The following is a 19,340-nucleotide window of genomic DNA, read 5'->3' as shown; positions in this document are numbered from 1 at the left end:
CAGCTTTTGCCTATTCGACCAATACATTCAGGTTTGTTAAACCCGCACGCTTGACCGACTTGGGAACAGTCTGTGAATCTCTGCTGAGTCTGGATAACAAGGTACCTGAGGTACCTACCCAGTTTGCGTCATTGACGGAGCCCCAGGCCTACTCGACACCCAGTGCCTACACTATATGGATAATGGGGTACAGGCAAGGTCTTGGCGGACTTGGCAACACTATTTGAACAATGTCAAAAGATTCCAAGGGGTAGGCCAAGAACAATTGTGTTCCATTTCATTCAAACCATGTACCTGCAACCGGCAGAAGCTCGATCTTCAACGTATCTCTATGGTTTTATCGCCGCCAGACGAATGTCGTATACTAGTTCGAGCGTGGCCTTGGGGTTGCCCTCCACAGGCTTAAAGTCCACCACCAGATCATCCTTTACCGCAAAGACAGAATCGTCGACAAGATATTTGCTACTCTTGTCAAAGATTTGTGTGGTCAGGGGGCTGTACTCTTCATTTCCCGCCTGTCGAGCAGATAGATGGTCAGTCAGTTTGCCACGATGTCAAGTGAGGATGGGAAGGTCACTGTGAGCTTACAATGATGTGGATGTGGGCCGGGCGGTATGGGTGGCGGTCGAGAAGCTGGAGGACTTCACCAGCCGGGCCTGCAAAGGGACTTGATCAGTACAAGATCGGCATCGTCGAAACGGCAAAGAGAATATCTGAACGGCCACTCACCATCGTACGGCACCGGGTAAGGGACCGGCCTCAGGCAGTACAGGCCGTAATAGCCATTCTCATCCGTTGTGAACTTGCCACGCAGGTTAAAGTCTGCCTGGTCTGGATCCTGCTGCTCGTACAGACCGTTTGTGCTGCACTGCCAAATGTCTACCGTGACGCCCTTGATCGGCTTTCCCGTCGCAGCATCCGTCACCACGCCGTGCATAAAGGTCACCTCGCCATCCGACGGCATGGTCTTGACTATGCTCGTGTCATTGGCCGACGGCGGGGTGTCCTTGCGGAAAAAGGGGCCCAAGATGGCCGACTTGGTAGCCTCGTAGCCGGCGCCGACCAGCTTCTTGCTTGTGATTTCGTCGACCAGCCTTTGTTGGATCGTTTAGCACAGCACTCAAGAGACGGGCTTGGAAAGTACTCACGACTCCAACCCCAGCACGTCGCACATTAGCTGCCCTTCATTCCGGCGGTCGTTGCTCATCTGGCCGCAGCGGTTGATCATGTCGACGCCCATCATCCACTCGTCCACTGTGAGGTCGACCTCGCGCGCAAAGTCGTGGATGTGCCTGATAAAGCTGGTCATGACCTCGGCGATGCGAGGATTTGTCTTGGGGCCAATGGCCTTGATGACATTGTCGGTGAAGTCGGGGTCGTATTGCGGCTTGGCATTGCCGTTTGGTTTTTGCGTCGAGGCCATGATTTTGGGGTGTGGTGATTTTTTGTCAGGTGCGATGTGAAGAGGGGAAATCTTCTTTTCGCTTGGGCTTTTTTCTCAAAGGTTGGGAGCTGTTATTGAGGAAGAAAAGACGAGATATGAGATCGTAGTGGTGGTGTAAATGTCAGACGACGGATGAGGTTTATGTGCACCGCAACTGTCAGATGTGCATTTAGTATGAAGATGGTCAAGCTGACACCTCATGTTGCAAAGTTGAGATGAGATGAAATTAAAATAACAAAGCAACTACGGAGATGATGCCTTTGCTCAATCCCGTATCTCGCAGCGGCAATCTTTCCCCATCTAGGCACGTCACTATCCCGATGGAGAATTCCCATCACCAAGGGCCACCTGGACAGTCGGCAGTGGAACTTGGCGCCTGGGGTACCGTAACCCGCGAGGAGCTTGACCCCGCATGGCCGCCGAGAAAACACCTAATCAGAAACCAACCTAATTGGATTGGATCAGTTGTTTTCCGATTCCGAGGGGAACACCGTACCTAGCCGCCATTCATTTTGCGACAATTGCTTTTTTTTTCCGGAACCGACCCGACATCCGACAAACCACCGCAAACCCCCCTCCCAGGCGGATAGCTGCTAATCGCAAATGTGACGTGTAGGCATGCAACCACCCGAAAGAGTAACTGCTCATTGATATGTCCTCCCGAGTCCTGTACCTGGTTATCCAAACCCCTCGTCTCGTCACCCCCGCACAAGCTACGACGGGGATGTGATCTGTCGCAAAGTCAGCCCCTCTGCCAATCCCTCTACCGAGGCCGATCTAGTCCATTTTCTGCCGATTCTGTTGCTTCTTCCATCTTTTTTGTGCATCCCACCTCTACGCAATACGCGCCCTGCCGCAAGGAAAATCATGGTGCTACATACGCGCTACTCCGCAACCGCCGAGTCGTGGCGTCTGCTCGACCTCGTCCTGGACTCGTTTGCTTCGGACCAGCTATCGCTGCCGACCGCGGCGCGCCTGCGCGCCAAAAGCAACGTCGGCTTCTGCGCGTCGCGTGATTTTCCATATTTTCCCATTCCGTTCAAGGAGACCGAGACCACGGCGGTGCTCAAGGCCGTCGAGGCTGCAGTCGCTGCTGCGATTTTGGACGCCAGAAATGGCGTCGATGTGGAGAGGCGCATAACTATCGATCTGGAGCGGACGACTGCGTTTTTGTTCCAGGCATATCTGGCCACGGTTGGGGGTCTGGGGAAGCTGGATCCAGAGGTAAAACACTTACTAAAAGGTCTGCCTTTTTTCTTATTTTCATTTTTTTTTGTTCGCAGCGGGAAACTTGCCTCAAATAGATCAGAATCTGACAGTGACAGTCTTAAAGATACGGATCTACTAAAAGCCCAGTCCGATCCTTATCGGCGCATGAGCGCAAATCTGTACGAGACAAAGCGCCCGGGGGAATATTACCACATCCATGGATCCCTGGAGGCGTCAACTACGCTGGGAATGATCGGCCTGGAACCCTTCCGCCCCGACCTCCAGACGCATGAGGAGATTTCAAGCACAATCGAGTCTGCCGTCAAACAATTCACAATCGAGGAGCTAGAGCAGATGAATGCAAAAAATCGACAAGCAGGTGTGCCTGTACTCAAGCATGAAGACTTTCTCAAAACGCCTCATGTATGAACGAATTCCAGTCACTCCTAGGTACGTTGACCATGTTGCATCTCGACCAATCTGACACTGTGATGTACAGGGTCAAGTGATGTCCAAAAGCGCCCCCTGGTCAGTAATACCCCTCGAAGAATCGACACCACCCTGCCCACTCCCCGCGGCAAAAGATAACCGCCCTCTATCCGGGATCAAGGTCTTGGAGATGTGCCGCATAATCGCCGGCCCGACGATTGCGCGGATCCTGGCCGAGTACGGCGCCACAGTGCTCAAGATCACGAGCCCGAACCTGAGCGACGTGCCGTTCTTCCAAGTCGACGGCAACATGGGCAAGCACGCCGCAGATTTGGACCTCAAGACGCCCGCCGGCCGCACCGAGTTCGAGAAGCTGGTGGCAGACGTGGACATTGTCGTGGATGGCTACAGGCCTGGGGCTTTGGAAAAACTCGGCTACGGCCCTGAGGCTTTGAGCAGGTTGGCCAAGGAAAGGGGTAAGGGCGTCGTGTATGTGAATGAGAATTGTTTTGGCTACGAGGGGGAGTGGGCTCACCGTCCGGGCTGGCAGCAGATTGCTGATTGTGTAAGTAGGCCTAGTGATGCCGACATGAATGCCATCTGCCACTTTCTTTTCCACTCCCTGCTGGCCCAACACACGCTTGTATCTCAACCTCTACCATGGTCACTAACACCCAGCCAAGGTCACCGGAATCGCCTGGGAGCAAGGCCGCTTCATGGGGTTGTCGGAACCCGTCGTGCCCCCGTTCCCCATCTCCGACTACGGCACCGGCTGCATGGGCGCCATCGCGGCGCTGGCGGGGCTCCTCAACCGCACCTCCCGCGGCGGCTCCTGGCACGGCCGCGCCTCGCTGGTGCAGTACGACATGCTCCTCTTCCGCGCCGGCGCGTACCCCGACGACGTGGTGCGCAAGCTGCGGGAGGAGAGCGGCCGCTGGGCCGGCTTCGACGCGCTGCGGCACGACAACAGCGTCGACCAGATCAGCGGCACAGCGCTGCGGGGCATGCGCGAGCGGTTCCCGGAGCTTTTTGCCCGGCGCGACCTGACGGACTGCTGGTTTTCGGCCAGGTACGGCGCAGAGGTCAGGGCCGTCGCGCCGGTGGTGCAGATCGAGGGCGCAGAGGTTTCCTTCTCCAGGGCGAGCCGGCCGAACGGCTCGGATCCGGCGAAGTGGGAGTTTGGCGACCATGGGGATTATCGGAAGGAGGCATGACGGTGTGGCGGCGGTGGCGGGATGGATGTTGGATCATTTTCTCTTGTAATACCCAGGTAATTTTAGAGACAATACGAGCAGCTAATGATCAGAATGAGGTCTTAGTATGCTAATGTTCCTTTTCGTAAAATCTACACTGAGAGGCAGATACCGTTTTGCAAATGTCGGCATTAGATGTGTTACCGGAATTATAATACCGTTCCCGAACGTAGCACTCTGCTGCGCAGCAACCGCCCCCCAGGCCGTTGATGCTGTCTGTACCTTCGCCATTGACCCTGCGACTTTCGGGGTCTCCCTGGAAAAGACTGGCCTCTGAACTGAGCTCCTTTCTGACAGGAATGCTGTTGTTGTTCGCATTTGAGGTGGAACATGAATTTTTAACCACAGGTTTCGGTACTGCAGCTGGCGTGGTTGAATAAATTGTCAGCGGACATCCCGATCCTGGCTTGTAACCGTAACAGCGGCCACCATTATCACCTCTTAGGCTTTCTATTCCTACACTGGACAAAACCCTTGCAAACGCAATTGACTAACTTGACCTTTTCTTTATGATCGACCATTGTCACCCAGTGTTTCCAGTGCTGCATTACAACCGGACAGAGCCGCAGGCCCTCTCGACCATTCCAAGTATTAAGGACTTCATCACGAGACACCAACTTGGAAGAAATCTCAGTTTTCCAAGTCCTTTGTAGTGCCCATTCAACTTCTCCTTTCCCGCGCTCAAGGCGAAGTAAACAAACTTCGCTAGGTCTGTTCGCATCCTCTCCCGAACGGAATTCTTGCCAACCTCCGTATCCCACCTGATACGAATCCCGTGTGTCCGGCCAACAAAATTGCCGACGAATACATGGAATTACCCCGGGTTATTCCCGTGCATAAAAGACAGAATACCAATACACCGCACTGTCCACGTCTTCAAGACCGTTGTCGTTCCTCGCCATCACTGGCGGCCTGCCATTCCATATTGTAATGCCAATCTGCGTGGCAACCGAGTAAAGGGTCAACAACCAGGATTTCTGAACGATTGACCGGTGCGAGGCTGGTATGTAATGCAGCCTGTTTGGGAGCCTCCTTTTGGAACCCTTACGAATCATCGCTATCATCGTCGAGGCGGTTGAAGAATCAGGGGTGGAGTTAATGTTGACTTTTCTGAGGGAGCCTTTTGACGGGCTCGTTCCTGTTGGCCTTCACCTCCACGGAGCACTCCGGCATTCAACTGGAATATATTCCTGCTGACCTGCACCAGCCAAGACTTTGCGCGTTAATTGCTTCACGAATGCGGGATAGATCAATCAAAGGATCTCATGCAGTTTTATGCAGTTTTTCAGGGGCATTTTCCCTTGGCACCTTTCTGCATTAGGCAGCCGCGCTCCTTATTAGCTCCTCTATCCCGTTCATAAGCCCCATATTCCGCATTCTTGCCAATTGGTTCAAAGGGGTCAAGGCCCGCGTCCGGGACTGCGACATGGAGCTTATTCCCGACTTGGTTCCCAACCTAGGTCACCACCGCCAGCTCCACCGCCGGAGCTGGAACACCGAGTCCGCTCTTGTTATGCACCAGGCACCCAGGCACCGCCACAGTCCCATCCAGGCCAAGCCCGTGCAGGATCGGTAACGCGGGCGGAAGTCGGCAAGCTGTGGCTGTCGCGGGGGTAGGACCTTTGCGGTAGGTAGCTTAGCCGCTTTGGACAAATCGCCCAAGTGTGGGCAACTCTAATGTTGAGATCGTGGCTTTTAAATAACCGCTAGGCCAAACGTGCAATCTTCGAATCGATACGGCTGTCGTGCCCTAGATTAGGGGGGTGCCTACCTACCTTGGGTAAGGTACGTAGTTAAGCAATTTTAGTGTACCCATCGTGTTCTAGACCCCGAGAGGATATTAAAACAGCTCAATCGTGCGGTGCTAATAAGGAGCCGGAGGAAGGGGATTGAGCTTAGAGCTTTTTAAATTATTGCGGCTGATATTCTGGCGACGCAAGCTCTACTAGTCCGTCCAGATCGCCAACTCTCGCCCCGAATGTGCACACTCGATTCTTTTTGAAGATAAAGTATCAATCTCTTTCCACCTTCCTTGCAGTGGGACTTCCGCGTCTTCATTCTTTCGCAGCCACTGAAAGCAGCTGCAAGATTATAATACGCTCGTTACGGATCTCCTTTGTCTGCTTTTCAATTGCAAATTCACCACCAGGCATCCTCAGCCCTCAAGTCAAGATTCATACTCATTGTCTCAACAGCCATCGAGTCGTAACATGATGCGTTTCGCCGCTATCTCCACCATCCTCTTGGGCAGCCTACATGGGGCTATCGGCGCCGTCCTCCCAGCCGCCGTGCCTGCCGCAACATCTCTTGGCGGTGCGGGCAATTCGGGCCCTTGGTGCGGCATTACGGGAAACCAGAACGAAGTAACTCTTACTTGCGCAACCCTACCTGGGTCCACGGCCAAAGCCTGCTGCTCGTTTGCAAATCACTGGTAAGTGAATGCAAGTTACGCCACGTCGATAAGAATGTTTACACAGAGCGAGAAAATCGGCATTTTGATCCGTCCTCCTTTGCAAATTTGCCCAAAGAAAACAACAATAGCTATCTGCGCAGTTTTTGGCCCAATACTAACAGATTTCCCATGGTACTAGCGGTACCGGTCCCGATTATTGTGGGGATGGCTGCCAGACAGCCTTCGGAGACTGCGCACCAAGCACGAAGACCAGCATTAACAATTTTGCAAACCTTGGTACATCTGTCTTTTCTGCTCACTATCCCAATGTCAACGCGGCCCCGAGGATTATCGCCCCTGTAAAGCCACTGGGGAGCAGCCCCGGAGGTCTTAAGCCCTCTCCCTAATCCCTCAAAACCCTAGCTCGGCCAGCATTCAAGGCTGCCGACAGCAGCAAGCCGGTCGCCAGGGCTTAATCGATGTTGAGGAGACGGACTGTGGGGAGTCAATTGGTGGCTTATCATTGAGATATTCCTAGCTCCTAGAACGTGGCTACCGATGAAGATTTAGATTATGTGACATTCACCAAGGTGGCACCCTTTAGCCGCGTCGCGTCAGACTTAGCAACTTGGTTTGTTTTCTTTCCTCTCCTCAACATAGAATTTTCGTCGATAGGTGCCAATGAACTAGCTTCCGTGCTGTACTTACTCTGGCCGTAACACTGGTTTTATTTGTATTATCCAACATTATAATATTTTTTTTTGTTTTTTTCTTTATGTAATTTGGCTTCAAGATTTGGTATATATAATTCAACTTTTAATTATAGGGCTGGACTGTTGAACGGCCACTTTCGGCTATCCAGGCGGTCAATCTCTCCATTTTAGCTCCTCCCAATAACAACACCACGCAAATATGTTGAGAAATTCTTCCCCAGCCACCCCCACCGAACAACCGGCCGTTGCATAAAGCTATTTCCAACTCACAAACACAACGCACAATGCACAATGGATTTTTCACACACAACGCCATGGCCGACTGATATGATGGTTTTGCACGACACCTTTATTGGTTACCGTACTTGAATATCTATCTAATATGACCCAAGATGCTACCCAAAAAAGTACGCTGTGCAGATACCCGCGAGGTGAACCTGCATATGGGTACAAATGGCCGCTGCAAGGCCAAAAGTGGCCGCCGTCGCCATCACGAGGTAAAAGTCTTCAGAACCTCTACTCAAGCACCTCGCGACGGATGTGCTGGGTTCCAGCACCTCGGCGGGCCCTTCTGGTGTTTTGTTTCTTCTCCGTCGACTGCTCGATCTGCAATTCGTCGCCACCACGACGTGCGTGGAGACCATGCCCGCTATCGGGTTGGGAATCAAGCTTTTTGGAAGTTAGCGGGTTCTGTTTTAGTATAGCAACGGCGCCGGTACTTTGTCAAACTGTTGATCAAGAGAATAGTTACGGAATACTTACGGGTGAACGAGGTATCATGGTGATAGAGGATGGCTCAGAAGGGGACGCAGGCGTTGCCGCCATGGTACCGACCAGCAAAAGCGAGAGTACAAATGGGACACGCATTTTGAGCAGGGTGTTTGGAAGAGTCTCAAGGTGTCGAGGTAGATGTTATTGTGTCTTGTTGGATAAGGAAGTAAGATGGATGTCTGGTTTGTTGCGGAACAATAAGGGACAAAATATGCACCGAATTTATAGTGCTTCTGGCGATGCCCTTCGTAACCATATCCATGTACTCCATGGGGGGGAATGGCGCAGTGGTTAAGCGCCATGGCTGTTACTTGAGTAACGTAGGTTCGAATCCTGCTCCCTCCACCTCCTCCCCCGCTTACCCGTGGCAAGGATAACCCGGCTGGCTATCGACAACAACCACCCGCCTGTGCCGTCGAGCCCACACTTGTTGGGAACTTCGTCTCCATGGCTACAAACGACCGACAGCTCCGCTGTTTGGACACAGGCCCCTCTCGATGAAGAGCCGTCAACTGCCGTCAGACGAATCCTCCGTGCGCCTGAAGGCACGGGGTCGCGTCAGTGAACAAACCTGTAAGCAGGACCGGGCACGAACCCGGTCAGGCTCGATTCGCTTCTATGCCCTTGTTTTCCGCTGTGTAAATAGAGAAAATAGAAAGCGCGCCGAGATACCCCTCGGGAGGTTGCTAACGGCCGGCTAATGAGCCGGGCCGAGCCCGGCGTTAAATAATACTACTACTACTACTACTACTACTACTACTACTTTACTGCTTGGATTTTCGATTCCTCCATCCTAATTTCTCCAGGAGCGATAGTGTATCCTAGGAAATTGACTTGCTTGCTGTGAAAGAGACACTTCTCGGGCTCAACTAAGAGCTTAGCGTCTTGTAGCTTTTTTTAGGACGGTGTGAACGTGTTGCTTGTGTTCTTCCAACGTCTTGGAAAAGACAAGGATATCGTCCAGGTAGACAACGACGAAAATGTCTAGGCATTCCCTGAGAACGTGGTTGATCATGGTTTGGAAGGTTGCTGGGGCGTTGGTGAGGCCGAAGGGCATCACTAGGTACTCGTAATGTCCTCGTCGGGTGCGGAACGCTGTTTTCCATTCTTCGCCTTCCTTCATGCGGATCAAGTTGTATGCTCCTTTGAGGTCTAGTGTCGTAAACCATTGTGCTTGGTAGAGCATGTCTCGGAGTTCTCCTATTAGTGGGAGTGGGTAGCAATTCTTTATGGTGATGTCGTTTAATTGTCTGTAGTCCATGTCACGGCCAGGCATACATTGGAGAACCTCAGTGTATTAGGCGCTATCGACGAAAATTCTAAACTGAAGAGAAGAGAGAAATTACAATCAACGACGCGCTCAAGAGACGCGCTTAAATCCGGAGTAAGTGGACCCTTGTCCGATCCCTGGCTCAGCGTGGCTGGTAGAGCCGAGTCGTGATTCTGAGGGTAGGTCTGGGGGCCTGATCCTCACATTACCCCCCTTTAAGGCCTGATCGACGTAGGCGGTCAGAGTCTTGAGTCTGTTACGTGTGTCTCCTCGGGGCCTTCCGCCGCTCTCGTGTCTCTTTCGCATCGTGTTCGGCAACATTGTCCTCGGGTCCGTCTTCCGCAAAAATATCCTCTGCTGCGCTCCTGATCCACTGTTGCAAATTTACCGGAGGTCCTGCTGCGTCCGGGTACTCCCTGTGAAAGGTATCCAGCAGTACTGGTGAATTTTTCAAGTCGCGGGCCTCATACCATGTCTCATCAGGGTCGAGTCCGACCCACGATACCTGATATTGCAACGTCTTCTTTCGTCCGAATAGTCGCGAGGCCAACACTTGCTCCACCTCCCACTCCGGTTCTCCGTTAATCTCGACCGGTGGTTCCGGCTTTTGATACTGCTGAGGTAATGGATCCGTTGCTGCTTTGCGCAGTCGGCTGGCGTGGAACAGCTTACTACCTTTATACCAGGCAGGGGTGTCGAGAATGAAGCTGTGACCCTTTTCCCCGAGAATCGTCCATGGTCCTGCATTTTGCGAGTCCAACTTGGTCGTAGGAGCTTCGGTGGAAAAACCCTTTTTGCTAACGTAAACCGCATCTCCCACCGTAAAGTCGACCGGTCGCCGTTTCTTGTTAGCCTGCCTCTGTTGCTCTATCTGCGCTCCGAGTCCATTGTTGCGGGCCAGCTCCTGAGCTTGCCGAGCTTGGCGGACCATTTCCAGCGCCTTTTGTTGCTGACCGGTCTCCAGGTCTTCTTCGGGTAAAGGTAGAGAGAGCGGGTCTCTAGGGCGAGCTCCTGTTTCTGCTTCGATCGGTGCCATGCCGATAGAGGCGTGAACGGACGAATTGTGGCCGAAGTCGAAGGCGGGAATATGCCGTCGCCAATTCGTTTGGTATTTGTCTACATAGAAGCGCATTTTCTGATCCAATTCAGCGTTGGTAATTTCGACGCTGCCCTGACTTTGAGGGTGGCGGGCGCTTCCATGTTTATGCTTTGTTCCTGTCAACTCGTTTAAAGTGTTTAGGAACTCGGATATAAACGGTCCGGCGTTGTCGGAAAGCCATAAGTCGGGGACGCCTTTCCAACGGTACACAGTCTGATAATACCGCATGGCCAAGGTCTCCGCGGTGTCTGTCTTTTTTCCCGGTAGGGTGGCCAAAAGTTTGGTCAATCGGCAGATGAAGACCCAGACGTAATTATAGCCTTCTTTATCCTTGGGCATATCTTTGCCGTCTACCATTACGTGCTGCCAACACCGTCTAGGGATCTCCAGTGGGTGCAACAGCCCAGGCGTCTTATCATGTCGTACCTTGTTGCGTTGACATTCGCGACAATTCTTAATGTAGCGTTTGACGTCTCGATTTCGGTCGGGCCACCAATAGTCCTTTTTCAGGCGGCTGAGGGTTTTATTCTGGCCTCCATGGCCGAAGATCTTGGGCTCATGAGCTTCGCGGATGAGAGCCGTTCTTAAGAAGATTTTGCCATCCTGGGTAGTCTCGGGTACCGTTAACAAATTGTCGTGGTGACCTAGGTTCTGTTTCAGGTTTTCTTCCAGGATAAGGGCCACCAGGTCAGCTCCCTGCGGTGCGGAGGGTTCCAAGTTGCTAATGGTTGGAAGAGGTTCGCCGGGTCGGGAGTCGATCTTTTCTGGAGGGATTAGTGCAATGGTGCGGTCTAACACAGCTCGGGCCTTAACCGTAGGGTTGTCGATAGTTTTGCGCGAAAGGGCATCGGCTGCCACATTATCCTTGCCGGGACGGTATTTAAAGGTGATGTCGAAGTTGGCCAGGTAGTCAGCCCATCGTATCTGGCGAGCGGACAAAAGTTTCTTGGTCGACCAATAAATTAGGGCCTGGTGATCGGTGAAAACACAGAACTTGGTACCCAACAGGGCTGGTTCGAAGTCCTTTAGCGTATTAATCACAGCTAATAGCTCCTGGTCCTGAATCGGATAGTTTTGTTCAGCAGGGGACATGGTTTTGGACGAATAGCCGATTGGCTTCCAGCTGCCATCGTCCTGTTGCTGCCACACGACACCGGCGGTGGCCCTGCCACTGGCGTCGGTGTCCATCCTGACAGGCATACCGGGTTTGAAGAAACTCATCACGGGGGCGGTGATCACCAGCTGTTTCAGCGCTTCAAAGGCAGATTTCTGCTCGGGGCCTCTTTCGAACGGGACTCCCTTTTTCAATAATCGGGTCAGAGGTTCTGCTTGTTCGCTGGCGTGATGGCAGAACGTCCGAACGAAATTGCATAAGCCTAGGAAGGATCGTACTGCCGAAACGGAGGTGACGTCGTCCCATTGCCAGCTGGTGATGGCTTCGACCTTTTTGGGGTCGATGCGGATACCTTTACCGATCTCTAGAAGTAAACCCAGGTACTCGATTTCGAAAACGCCGAAACTTGACTTTTTGATATCGCCTTGGAGTCCGGCTTTGTGCAGCCTGTAAATAACCTCCTCGGTTTGCTCAAAATGGACTTGCTCCGATTTATCCTCGGTGTAAATCAACACGTCGTCTGCGTAGGCGCTCGCGAAAGCGTCCAGCAGTTCATTAAGCTGAGCGTTGATAAAAGCTTGGAACCAGGCGGGTCCGACCTTCAGTCCAAAGGGTAGGACCTTCCACTGAAATGTGCCTTGTCGCGTTTTGAACGCCGTTAAATACCGTGACTTCGGATCCATTAGCAATCTGTTAAAAGCTCGAATAATGTCGATCTTGGTCATCCTCCGGGCTTTTCCACACTTGCTCAACGTCCCGGCCACGTCGGGGGCAAGTACTTGTCGTCCTTTGATGAATTTGTTTACCCATCGGTAATCCACACAAAAACGCTGCTCCTTCGATTGCGGTTTAGGAACGAACAGAGTCGAAGCTGCGGTCTCCTCCATTGTCCGTTCAATGAAATCGATCCTCAGAAGTTCGTCGATGGTTTCCTTTTCCAACTCCATCATCGCGAAAGGGGTCGAATAGCGGGCTGGCCTCCCCTCCAAAGGTTTCTCGAGTTCCAAAACCACGTCGAAGCCGGGTCGGCTAGGCGGGAGAATCGTCGACGCCTTTTTGGAAAAGAAACCCTCAAGGTGGGCAAGTGCTTTGGGTAACTTGGCTCGTACTTGCGCGATGTGCTCCGGGTCTTCGTCTGCAGGGAATGGAATGGGACGTCCATCGTGAGTCTTGTTCCACTGCAGGGCTGATACCGCATTCAGGCTGGTCGTAGGCGTATCGTTTACTGGTACCAACGGTATAGGCTCCGTGGGTAACGGGGATCGTTTCCATCGATCTTGACGAGGGTCGTTAAGGAGGGCACAAATATTAGCTGGCAGGCCTTTGTTAGAAACGGTCTTTGGGATAGTCGGGAAGGCGTTAATTTCTGCGATCTGAGCCTGGTTTTCGTGTTGGCGTTTAGGGCTTCGAAGTATCTTGTGGACCTGGATGCGACGGTCTTCTTGTTCCATCTTGCGGTCCCGGCGGACTGCGTCAGCTTGGGCCTCAAGGTCCAGAGGCGGATTCGAACGTTGTACAACGATTGCGGGTGAGTATTGGGCCATGGCGGGCAGGTCGTTGGGCCAAACGAAGCTGCGGGTAGCTGGGAATAAGCCTACTCGATGTTTCGTCCACCATTCTTGTCCGATAAACACATCGTGGGCCGTTTCAAGGAGGATGAATTTCTGCCGTGGGAATTGTCGTCCGTCGATTTGCAAAGTGAGCCGAAGGTATTCGGTGGCTCTTGCGGTAACCTTCCCGTTAAAATCTCCAAAGTCCAAAGGTTTGGGGAGCTTTTTGATAGGTAGCTCTAAACGTTGGGCGACCTTTCTCGCCAGGCTCGGTCGAATGGATAAGTACACATCTGCTCCGGTGTCACAGAGAGCTTGGGCGTTGAGACCACGACCTTTGTCTTGTGTCACGGCCAGGCATACATTGGAGAACCTCAGTGTATTAGGCGCTATCGACGAAAATTCTAAACTGAAGAGAAGAGAGAAATTACAATCGTCGACGCGCTCAAGAGACGCGCTTAAATCCGGAGGTAGTGGATCCTTGTCCGATCCCTGGCTCGGTGTGGAGCCGAGTCGTGATTCTGAGGGTAGGTCTAGGGGCCTGATCCTCACGTGATTCTGAGGGTAGGTCTAGGGGCCTGATCCTCACATCTTGCAGTTGAATGGGAGCAAGGAAGGTGTTTAATTTGGGTGATCTATCGATTTTAGCTATCTGAGGCATGCAGACTGCCGAGGAGACTTCCGGCAGCCTTAGCAGTTTTCCGAATCAGACGAGGAAGTCGACGACGAGTTGCGAGTCGAATTGTCAGGCTGCGAATACGAATCCACATGGTCCAGAGCCTGTAACATATTGGCGATAATTTTGCGATCGGGGCATTGACGGGATTGGTGGCCGGCCTTCTTACATAGAAAACAAAGACCTGCGTCCAAAAGAGCGCTCCTTTCCTTGTCGGAAAGAGTGACTACTTCCTTAACGGGTGTGGGAGTCGCTGTTTTAACCTCTCTCCTGTGTTCGTAATCGCGGGAACGGCGACGACGAGGCTCGGGCGATTGGCGCCCCTTTTTAGCCTGTTTCCGTTTAAGGTTTTCCTCGTAGGCGCGCTGATTAGCCAGTGCAGCGTTGGCGACTTTGTTCACGAAAGACTCGTACGATATATCCGGATTTTTAGCGTCGTCGAAAAGCTGGGTGTTCAATTTTGCCGGAATATGTTCGTATAGTAGGGTTTTACGCTCTGATTTGAGAATGTTGGCGCGGTCCGCCAAAGTGTTAACTTTGCCAACAAAAACATGGATGTCCATAGTTTTGTCTGCTGGGTCAAACATCATTTCAGCCAGTTCTCGGCGTGCTTTAGTGCCTTGGTTATCGTCGTGGTACACCGCAGCTAAAGTTGCGACCATCTCGGCAACACCGCTAAAAGGGTTTTCTTTCGAGGCGTAACGGCTACGCAATAGGTCGTTAGGCGGTCCTTTTGTTAACGAAAAAAGGGCTGCCATACGGCTACGTTCGGTCTTGTAAGTGCTTTCATCTTCTTCCATCATATCGGCGACTTGGATGATCCACGTGTCGAAGGTGTCGTCCTTACCCTCGAAAGATCCGGGGTCAACGCCGGTCTTGCGGGCTTTTCTATCATACCCGGGGTTAACGCTAATTTGGCCATTTCCGTAGGGCCTAAAGGCATCATGGGCGGCAAATCCAACAGGTTTAAAATCGGTCCCACCGAAGGCGCTGTTAAAGGGTGTAACCCCACGGGCTCCATTACTGGTGGAGTTGTTTTGGGTGGCCAACTGGTCCTTCAGTTGGGCAATAGTAGCCAAGAGGTCTTGCAATTGCGATTGAGTGATGGTGGCCTGGCCGGTTGTGTTTTCGCTTTCGTTTGCCATTTCGCTTCTCATTTGGGCGGCAGGCGAGGGCGCTCTGCTTGGAAATTTCGGAATTTCGTTCCTGCCGTCTAACGTTTTGGCAGAAGGTTGGTGGGGAGGGTTTCGCGCCTCTCCTGGGTGCTCAGAAACTGACTCGTACTCGTACGATCCGTCAACTTCGATGCTGTCGACTGGCTGATCTTGCTCTGTGTCGGATTGGGGCTCAACGGGCTCTTCAGGCTCTGTGTTGGCGCTGGTAGGAGCGGGCTCTACTGGCTCTGGGCTCACTGGGGCAACTGTAATCTCTCCGTTTTGATCCGAGTCTTCGGTGTTGGGAGTACGTAGTGCCTGAAGCCAAATTATCTGGCTTTGCTGAATTTGCGTTTATCACGCGTTGGGATTGGCGAATCGGTGGGCCGTAATTTTTACGCGGCGACATTGATTTCGCGAATGGTGTCTTCTGTGGCCTAGTTTACCGTCGTGCACAGCCGACGTGGTGAACGATTGAATAAAGGGATTGAACGATATATTTTAATTGCTTCACCAGCAAATCATAGCGAGTTTAGAATTATGTCACGGCCAGGCATACATTGGAGAACCTCAGTGTATTAGGCGCTATCGACGAAAATTCTAAACTGAAGAGAAGAGAGAAATTACAATCGACGACGCGCTCAAGAGACGCGCTTAAATCCGGAGGTAGTGGATCCTTGTCCGATCCCTGGCTCGGTGTGGAGCCGAGTCGTGATTCTGAGGGTAGGTCTAGGGGCCTGATCCTCACAGACAATATATCTTCTCAAACGTCCAAAAATAACACCCCCATTACCCCGGTTACAAATAATAAAACGGCCCAAAAAGCCCCTGTTCGGCCCAAAAACGATAATAATAGCGAGGATAAAAAAGACCAATTCCGCAGGTAGGTTGCTAGGACCAACCAGAAATTCCACAAACAGATTGTTACGGAGTGGCGTGCCTGGGCGACTGCCAACCGTGACTAGCTCCACCTCACGTGACAAGGCGCCAGGGTGAGTTTGTTATTTGTTCGCTTAGGCGCGTGTACGCGATTGGCACTGCGTGCCTTTCTTCTTCCTTTACACTTAGCTTTAGATCTTCGAATAGAATCGCCCCTATATTGCAGCCTTGTCTCTCTGGGATCGCTTTCGTGACATTATCTAAAGCTCAACCAATCAGCTACCGGGAACGGTATAATAATATTCACGATACCGAAGAAAAAACACGAACGCCTATAAGGCACGATACCGAAAAAGAAACACGAACGCCTATAAGGCACGATACCGAAATGGCCAAGAACGACGCCGAACGGCAGCCGACCGCCCAGTTGGGAAGGCAAGAGGTCGAATCTGACCACGGTCGCCCCGAGACAGGTCCCCCCCGCGCAGAGCGCCAGCGTCAGCAGCCTACGGTACGAACACGGGCCCAGCGTCGCCCGTCGACCCGGGAGCGCGTGGGAAATACTGTGACGGTTAGGGGGGAGGACGAGACCACCGATTCCCGAGAAGACACCGACGAACCCGTTCGGTTAGATGATTGGGACCAGCGAGTTTTACCATCAATAGATATTGATGGGCCGACACGCAAAACCAACGAGGCTCCTCTTTCCGAGGAAGAACACCAGATGATAGTAGACGAATTGGAAGATCGCATTGCCCATATGCAGGACCAAATCGATTTACTAAACAACACCAAGCAAGAAAACGAGGCCACCATTTCGCGCCTGCTCCGCGAAGCCCGTTCCCGACGAGAAACTACCGCGATTAGTATTGGTACCGGTTCCGGTGGTTCGCACCACAAATCCCGCGTAAAGGATCCTCCGACATTCTCAAATAACCCCGACAAAGACGAGGTTACTTTCGAGGTTTGGCACCGCCGGATTGAGAACAAGTTGTTGCTCGACGGAGCGCATTATCCCACCGATGCAGATAAGCGCGCCTACGTCGAGTCCCGTCTCGGAGGTGACGCCGCCGACACCTTGCTCCCTTACCTCAACGATACCCATCCCGATCAGATCACCACGTACGACGGTATAATGGGCCATTTGCGCGAGGAATACAAGGATACCAAACTCGAGGATACAGCGCGGGACGAATTGGACAAGCTGATTATGTCGACGAAGGACAAGTTTATGATTTTCAAGAACAAATTCGTCAAACTGGCAGGTCAGAGCGGCCTTCCGAAGCGAAGCTGGAAGCGGGAATTGCACCGCCGCCTGCCTACCAACTTGCGAGTCGCAATGGTTATATACCACCAGGATACCAACGTCTCGTTTGACGCCTACGTCCGTACGGCCGATGGCATCTCCTATGACCTCACCAAAGCCTACGCCTCGCGGACCGAAGATAAGAATAAGACCAAGACCACCTCGATCAAGAAGACCACAGGAGGGTCTGTTATTCCACGTGCTGGAGGACCAGCCCGGACCACCGGAGGCGCTGTTGACGAGGGACAGAAGGGCAAACTGAGTGTGGAGGAGATGCGTGGACTTATCCGGACAGGCAAATGTTTCCAATGCCGTGAACCGGGCCACATTAGCAGGAACTGCCCCAACGGTGACACCGGTCGCCCCACCATTTCCGAGGACCGAGTTAACCAAATTATTGCAAGCTACCATGGAAAGGGTACCGATATGTTTGGAGAAGACGTCGTCATGTCGGAAAACTGATTGCCCTGGGGAAATTGGACTCCCTCCCAGGGAAGGTGTGGCCAACCACCGAGATGTGCGAATTGAGAGAAAAAATCGCTGCAAAGCAAAGGCTGCTGGAAGAGCCGATACCCTACGATTTCTTACGTAGATATCTAGGCGGCGACCCCATGCTTATAGCGGCCAGCATTTCCCTAAATGGACTCAATTATAACACTCGTGCCTTGATTGACACCGGAGCAAATGGGTACGTTTTTATCAGCAAACAACTTGCTCGGCGACTGTACACAACGTTAAAAGCCCCTAAGATTGTCGGCTTCCACCCCCAAAAGGTTGGAGGCTATGACGGAAAAGCCTCGCAACAGATCGATACTGCTGCATTGGCCACTTTTGTAATACAGGGCCGGAGGTTCCGCGAAACGCCGATGCTGGTATTGGATATGCCACAAGAGATGATCGTGGGACGACTCTTCCTGGCGGAGCACGGAATACTTACTGACTGTCGTCACCGACGGCTCCAATTCCCGGAAAGCCTACCCTCATTGGCGGTATGTTATCGAGATATCGACATGACCCAATCACCAGATCCGAGGTTTGTGAGCCCCATACACCAGTCGGACGCGGATCGTCGAGATGCGGCCCTGGAAAAGAAAGATCAATCGGCCTCCCGACAACGAATGATACAACGACGAATCCAAGCCTTGGAAAAAATGACAGAACGCCCTCCGTCGATACCCCGGAGAGCAAAACTGCTGGCCAGGTCGGGACAGACCTGGGAGATCCCCACGGCCCGGGAAACTTACGCCGATCCGAATTTACAGGAGATGCAACGGGAACTTTACGACCTGCCGAGGCCAAAGGTTGAAGTGACAAGCCTGAGTTATACCCAAAGGAAAGAGACCAGAGAGGCCGAAGGTTCCTCTCGCATACAAAAGGATGCCAAAGGAAAATACATACTGAAGAGAGACGCGGTGGGTTGGTACAAAGACCGACAGGCAAGTGTCGCCATGATAGGCGCTATACAACTTATGCGTTTGGTGCAGGAGGATTCAGCCCTCTACTGCACCTCGATAAACGAAATCGACGATGTCCTGCGGCAGAAGAATGCCGAGAGGCTGCTCCCTGATGACGACGGAGACCTGCGGGCGATGTTGTTGGAAAGAGTTCCAGAACATTACCACGACCTGTTAGACGTGTTCAGCAAAGTGGAATCCGATCAGGTCCCGCCTTTTCGACCGGGATCAGACCATAATATACAACTCGAGGGTGACCCCAGAACATTGGGATATAGTCCACTTTACAAGATGACGGAGGAAGAGTTGGAAGCTTGCAGGAAATATCTCCAAGAGAACCTCCAGAAAGGTTTTATAGAGCCAGGATCGACCCCGTGGGCCGCCCCCATCCTGTTCGCACGAAAAGGCGATGGAGGACTCCGGTTTTGCGTCGATTATCGAAAACTGAACGCCCTTACCAAAAAAGACGTCTGTCCTTTACCGTTAATCGAGGAGACACTGGCCCGGATCTCCAAGGCTCGATTCTTCACCAAGATCGACATTAGGCAAGCTTTCCACCGGATCCGCATGAACCCGGAACATCGAGATTACACAACCTTTAGGACCCGATACGGGACCTTCCGGTAT

At 52.4% G+C, this 19,340-nt stretch overlaps 4 protein-coding genes and 1 pseudogene across 5 annotated transcripts; 3 read left to right on the top strand and 2 right to left on the bottom strand.

Moving 5' to 3' along the window:
* Positions 1-254: 254 nt before the first annotated feature.
* MGG_03773 (hydroxyquinol 1,2-dioxygenase) lies at positions 255-1,634 on the bottom strand. The gene is made up of 4 exons (XM_003720067.1): positions 1,149-1,634; positions 730-1,094; positions 589-656; positions 255-515 (listed from the first exon to the last, which is right to left on the bottom strand). Exons 1-4 carry the CDS (start codon positions 1,421-1,423, stop codon positions 330-332), a joined length of 894 nt encoding a protein of 297 aa, XP_003720115.1. The 5' UTR covers positions 1,424-1,634; the 3' UTR covers positions 255-329.
* A 300-nt stretch (positions 1,635-1,934) lies between these two features.
* Positions 1,935-4,395, top strand: MGG_03774 (CAIB/BAIF family enzyme). The gene is made up of 4 exons (XM_003720066.1): positions 1,935-2,687; positions 2,778-3,076; positions 3,153-3,647; positions 3,766-4,395. Exons 1-4 carry the CDS (start codon positions 2,312-2,314, stop codon positions 4,294-4,296), a joined length of 1,701 nt encoding a protein of 566 aa, XP_003720114.1. The 5' UTR covers positions 1,935-2,311; the 3' UTR covers positions 4,297-4,395.
* A 2,150-nt stretch (positions 4,396-6,545) lies between these two features.
* MGG_12049 (uncharacterized protein) lies at positions 6,546-7,134 on the top strand (the record flags this gene model as incomplete). The annotated part of the gene is made up of 2 exons (XM_003720065.1): positions 6,546-6,766; positions 6,927-7,134. 2 exons carry the CDS (start codon positions 6,546-6,548, stop codon positions 7,132-7,134), a joined length of 429 nt encoding a protein of 142 aa, XP_003720113.1.
* Positions 7,135-7,956: 822 nt separating this feature from the next.
* Positions 7,957-8,360, bottom strand: MGG_17761 (uncharacterized protein; the record flags this gene model as incomplete). Its single annotated transcript, XM_003720064.1, has 2 exons — positions 8,203-8,360; positions 7,957-8,109 (listed from the first exon to the last, which is right to left on the bottom strand). The coding sequence occupies exons 1-2, from the start codon at positions 8,305-8,307 to the stop codon at positions 7,957-7,959; spliced, it is 258 nt and encodes an 85-aa protein (XP_003720112.1). The 5' UTR covers positions 8,308-8,360.
* A 124-nt stretch (positions 8,361-8,484) lies between these two features.
* On the top strand, positions 8,485-8,556 carry MGG_20277 (annotated as a pseudogene). Its single transcript has one exon. The product of its transcript is annotated as a tRNA-OTHER (tRNA).
* The last annotated feature ends 10,784 nt before the right edge of the window (positions 8,557-19,340 follow it).

The sequence above is a fragment of the Pyricularia oryzae genome, chromosome 6, assembly GCF_000002495.2.
Source record: "Pyricularia oryzae 70-15 chromosome 6, whole genome shotgun sequence".
Lineage (NCBI taxonomy): Eukaryota > Fungi > Ascomycota > Sordariomycetes > Magnaporthales > Pyriculariaceae > Pyricularia > Pyricularia oryzae.
This window is presented reverse-complemented; position numbering and strand designations above follow the sequence as displayed.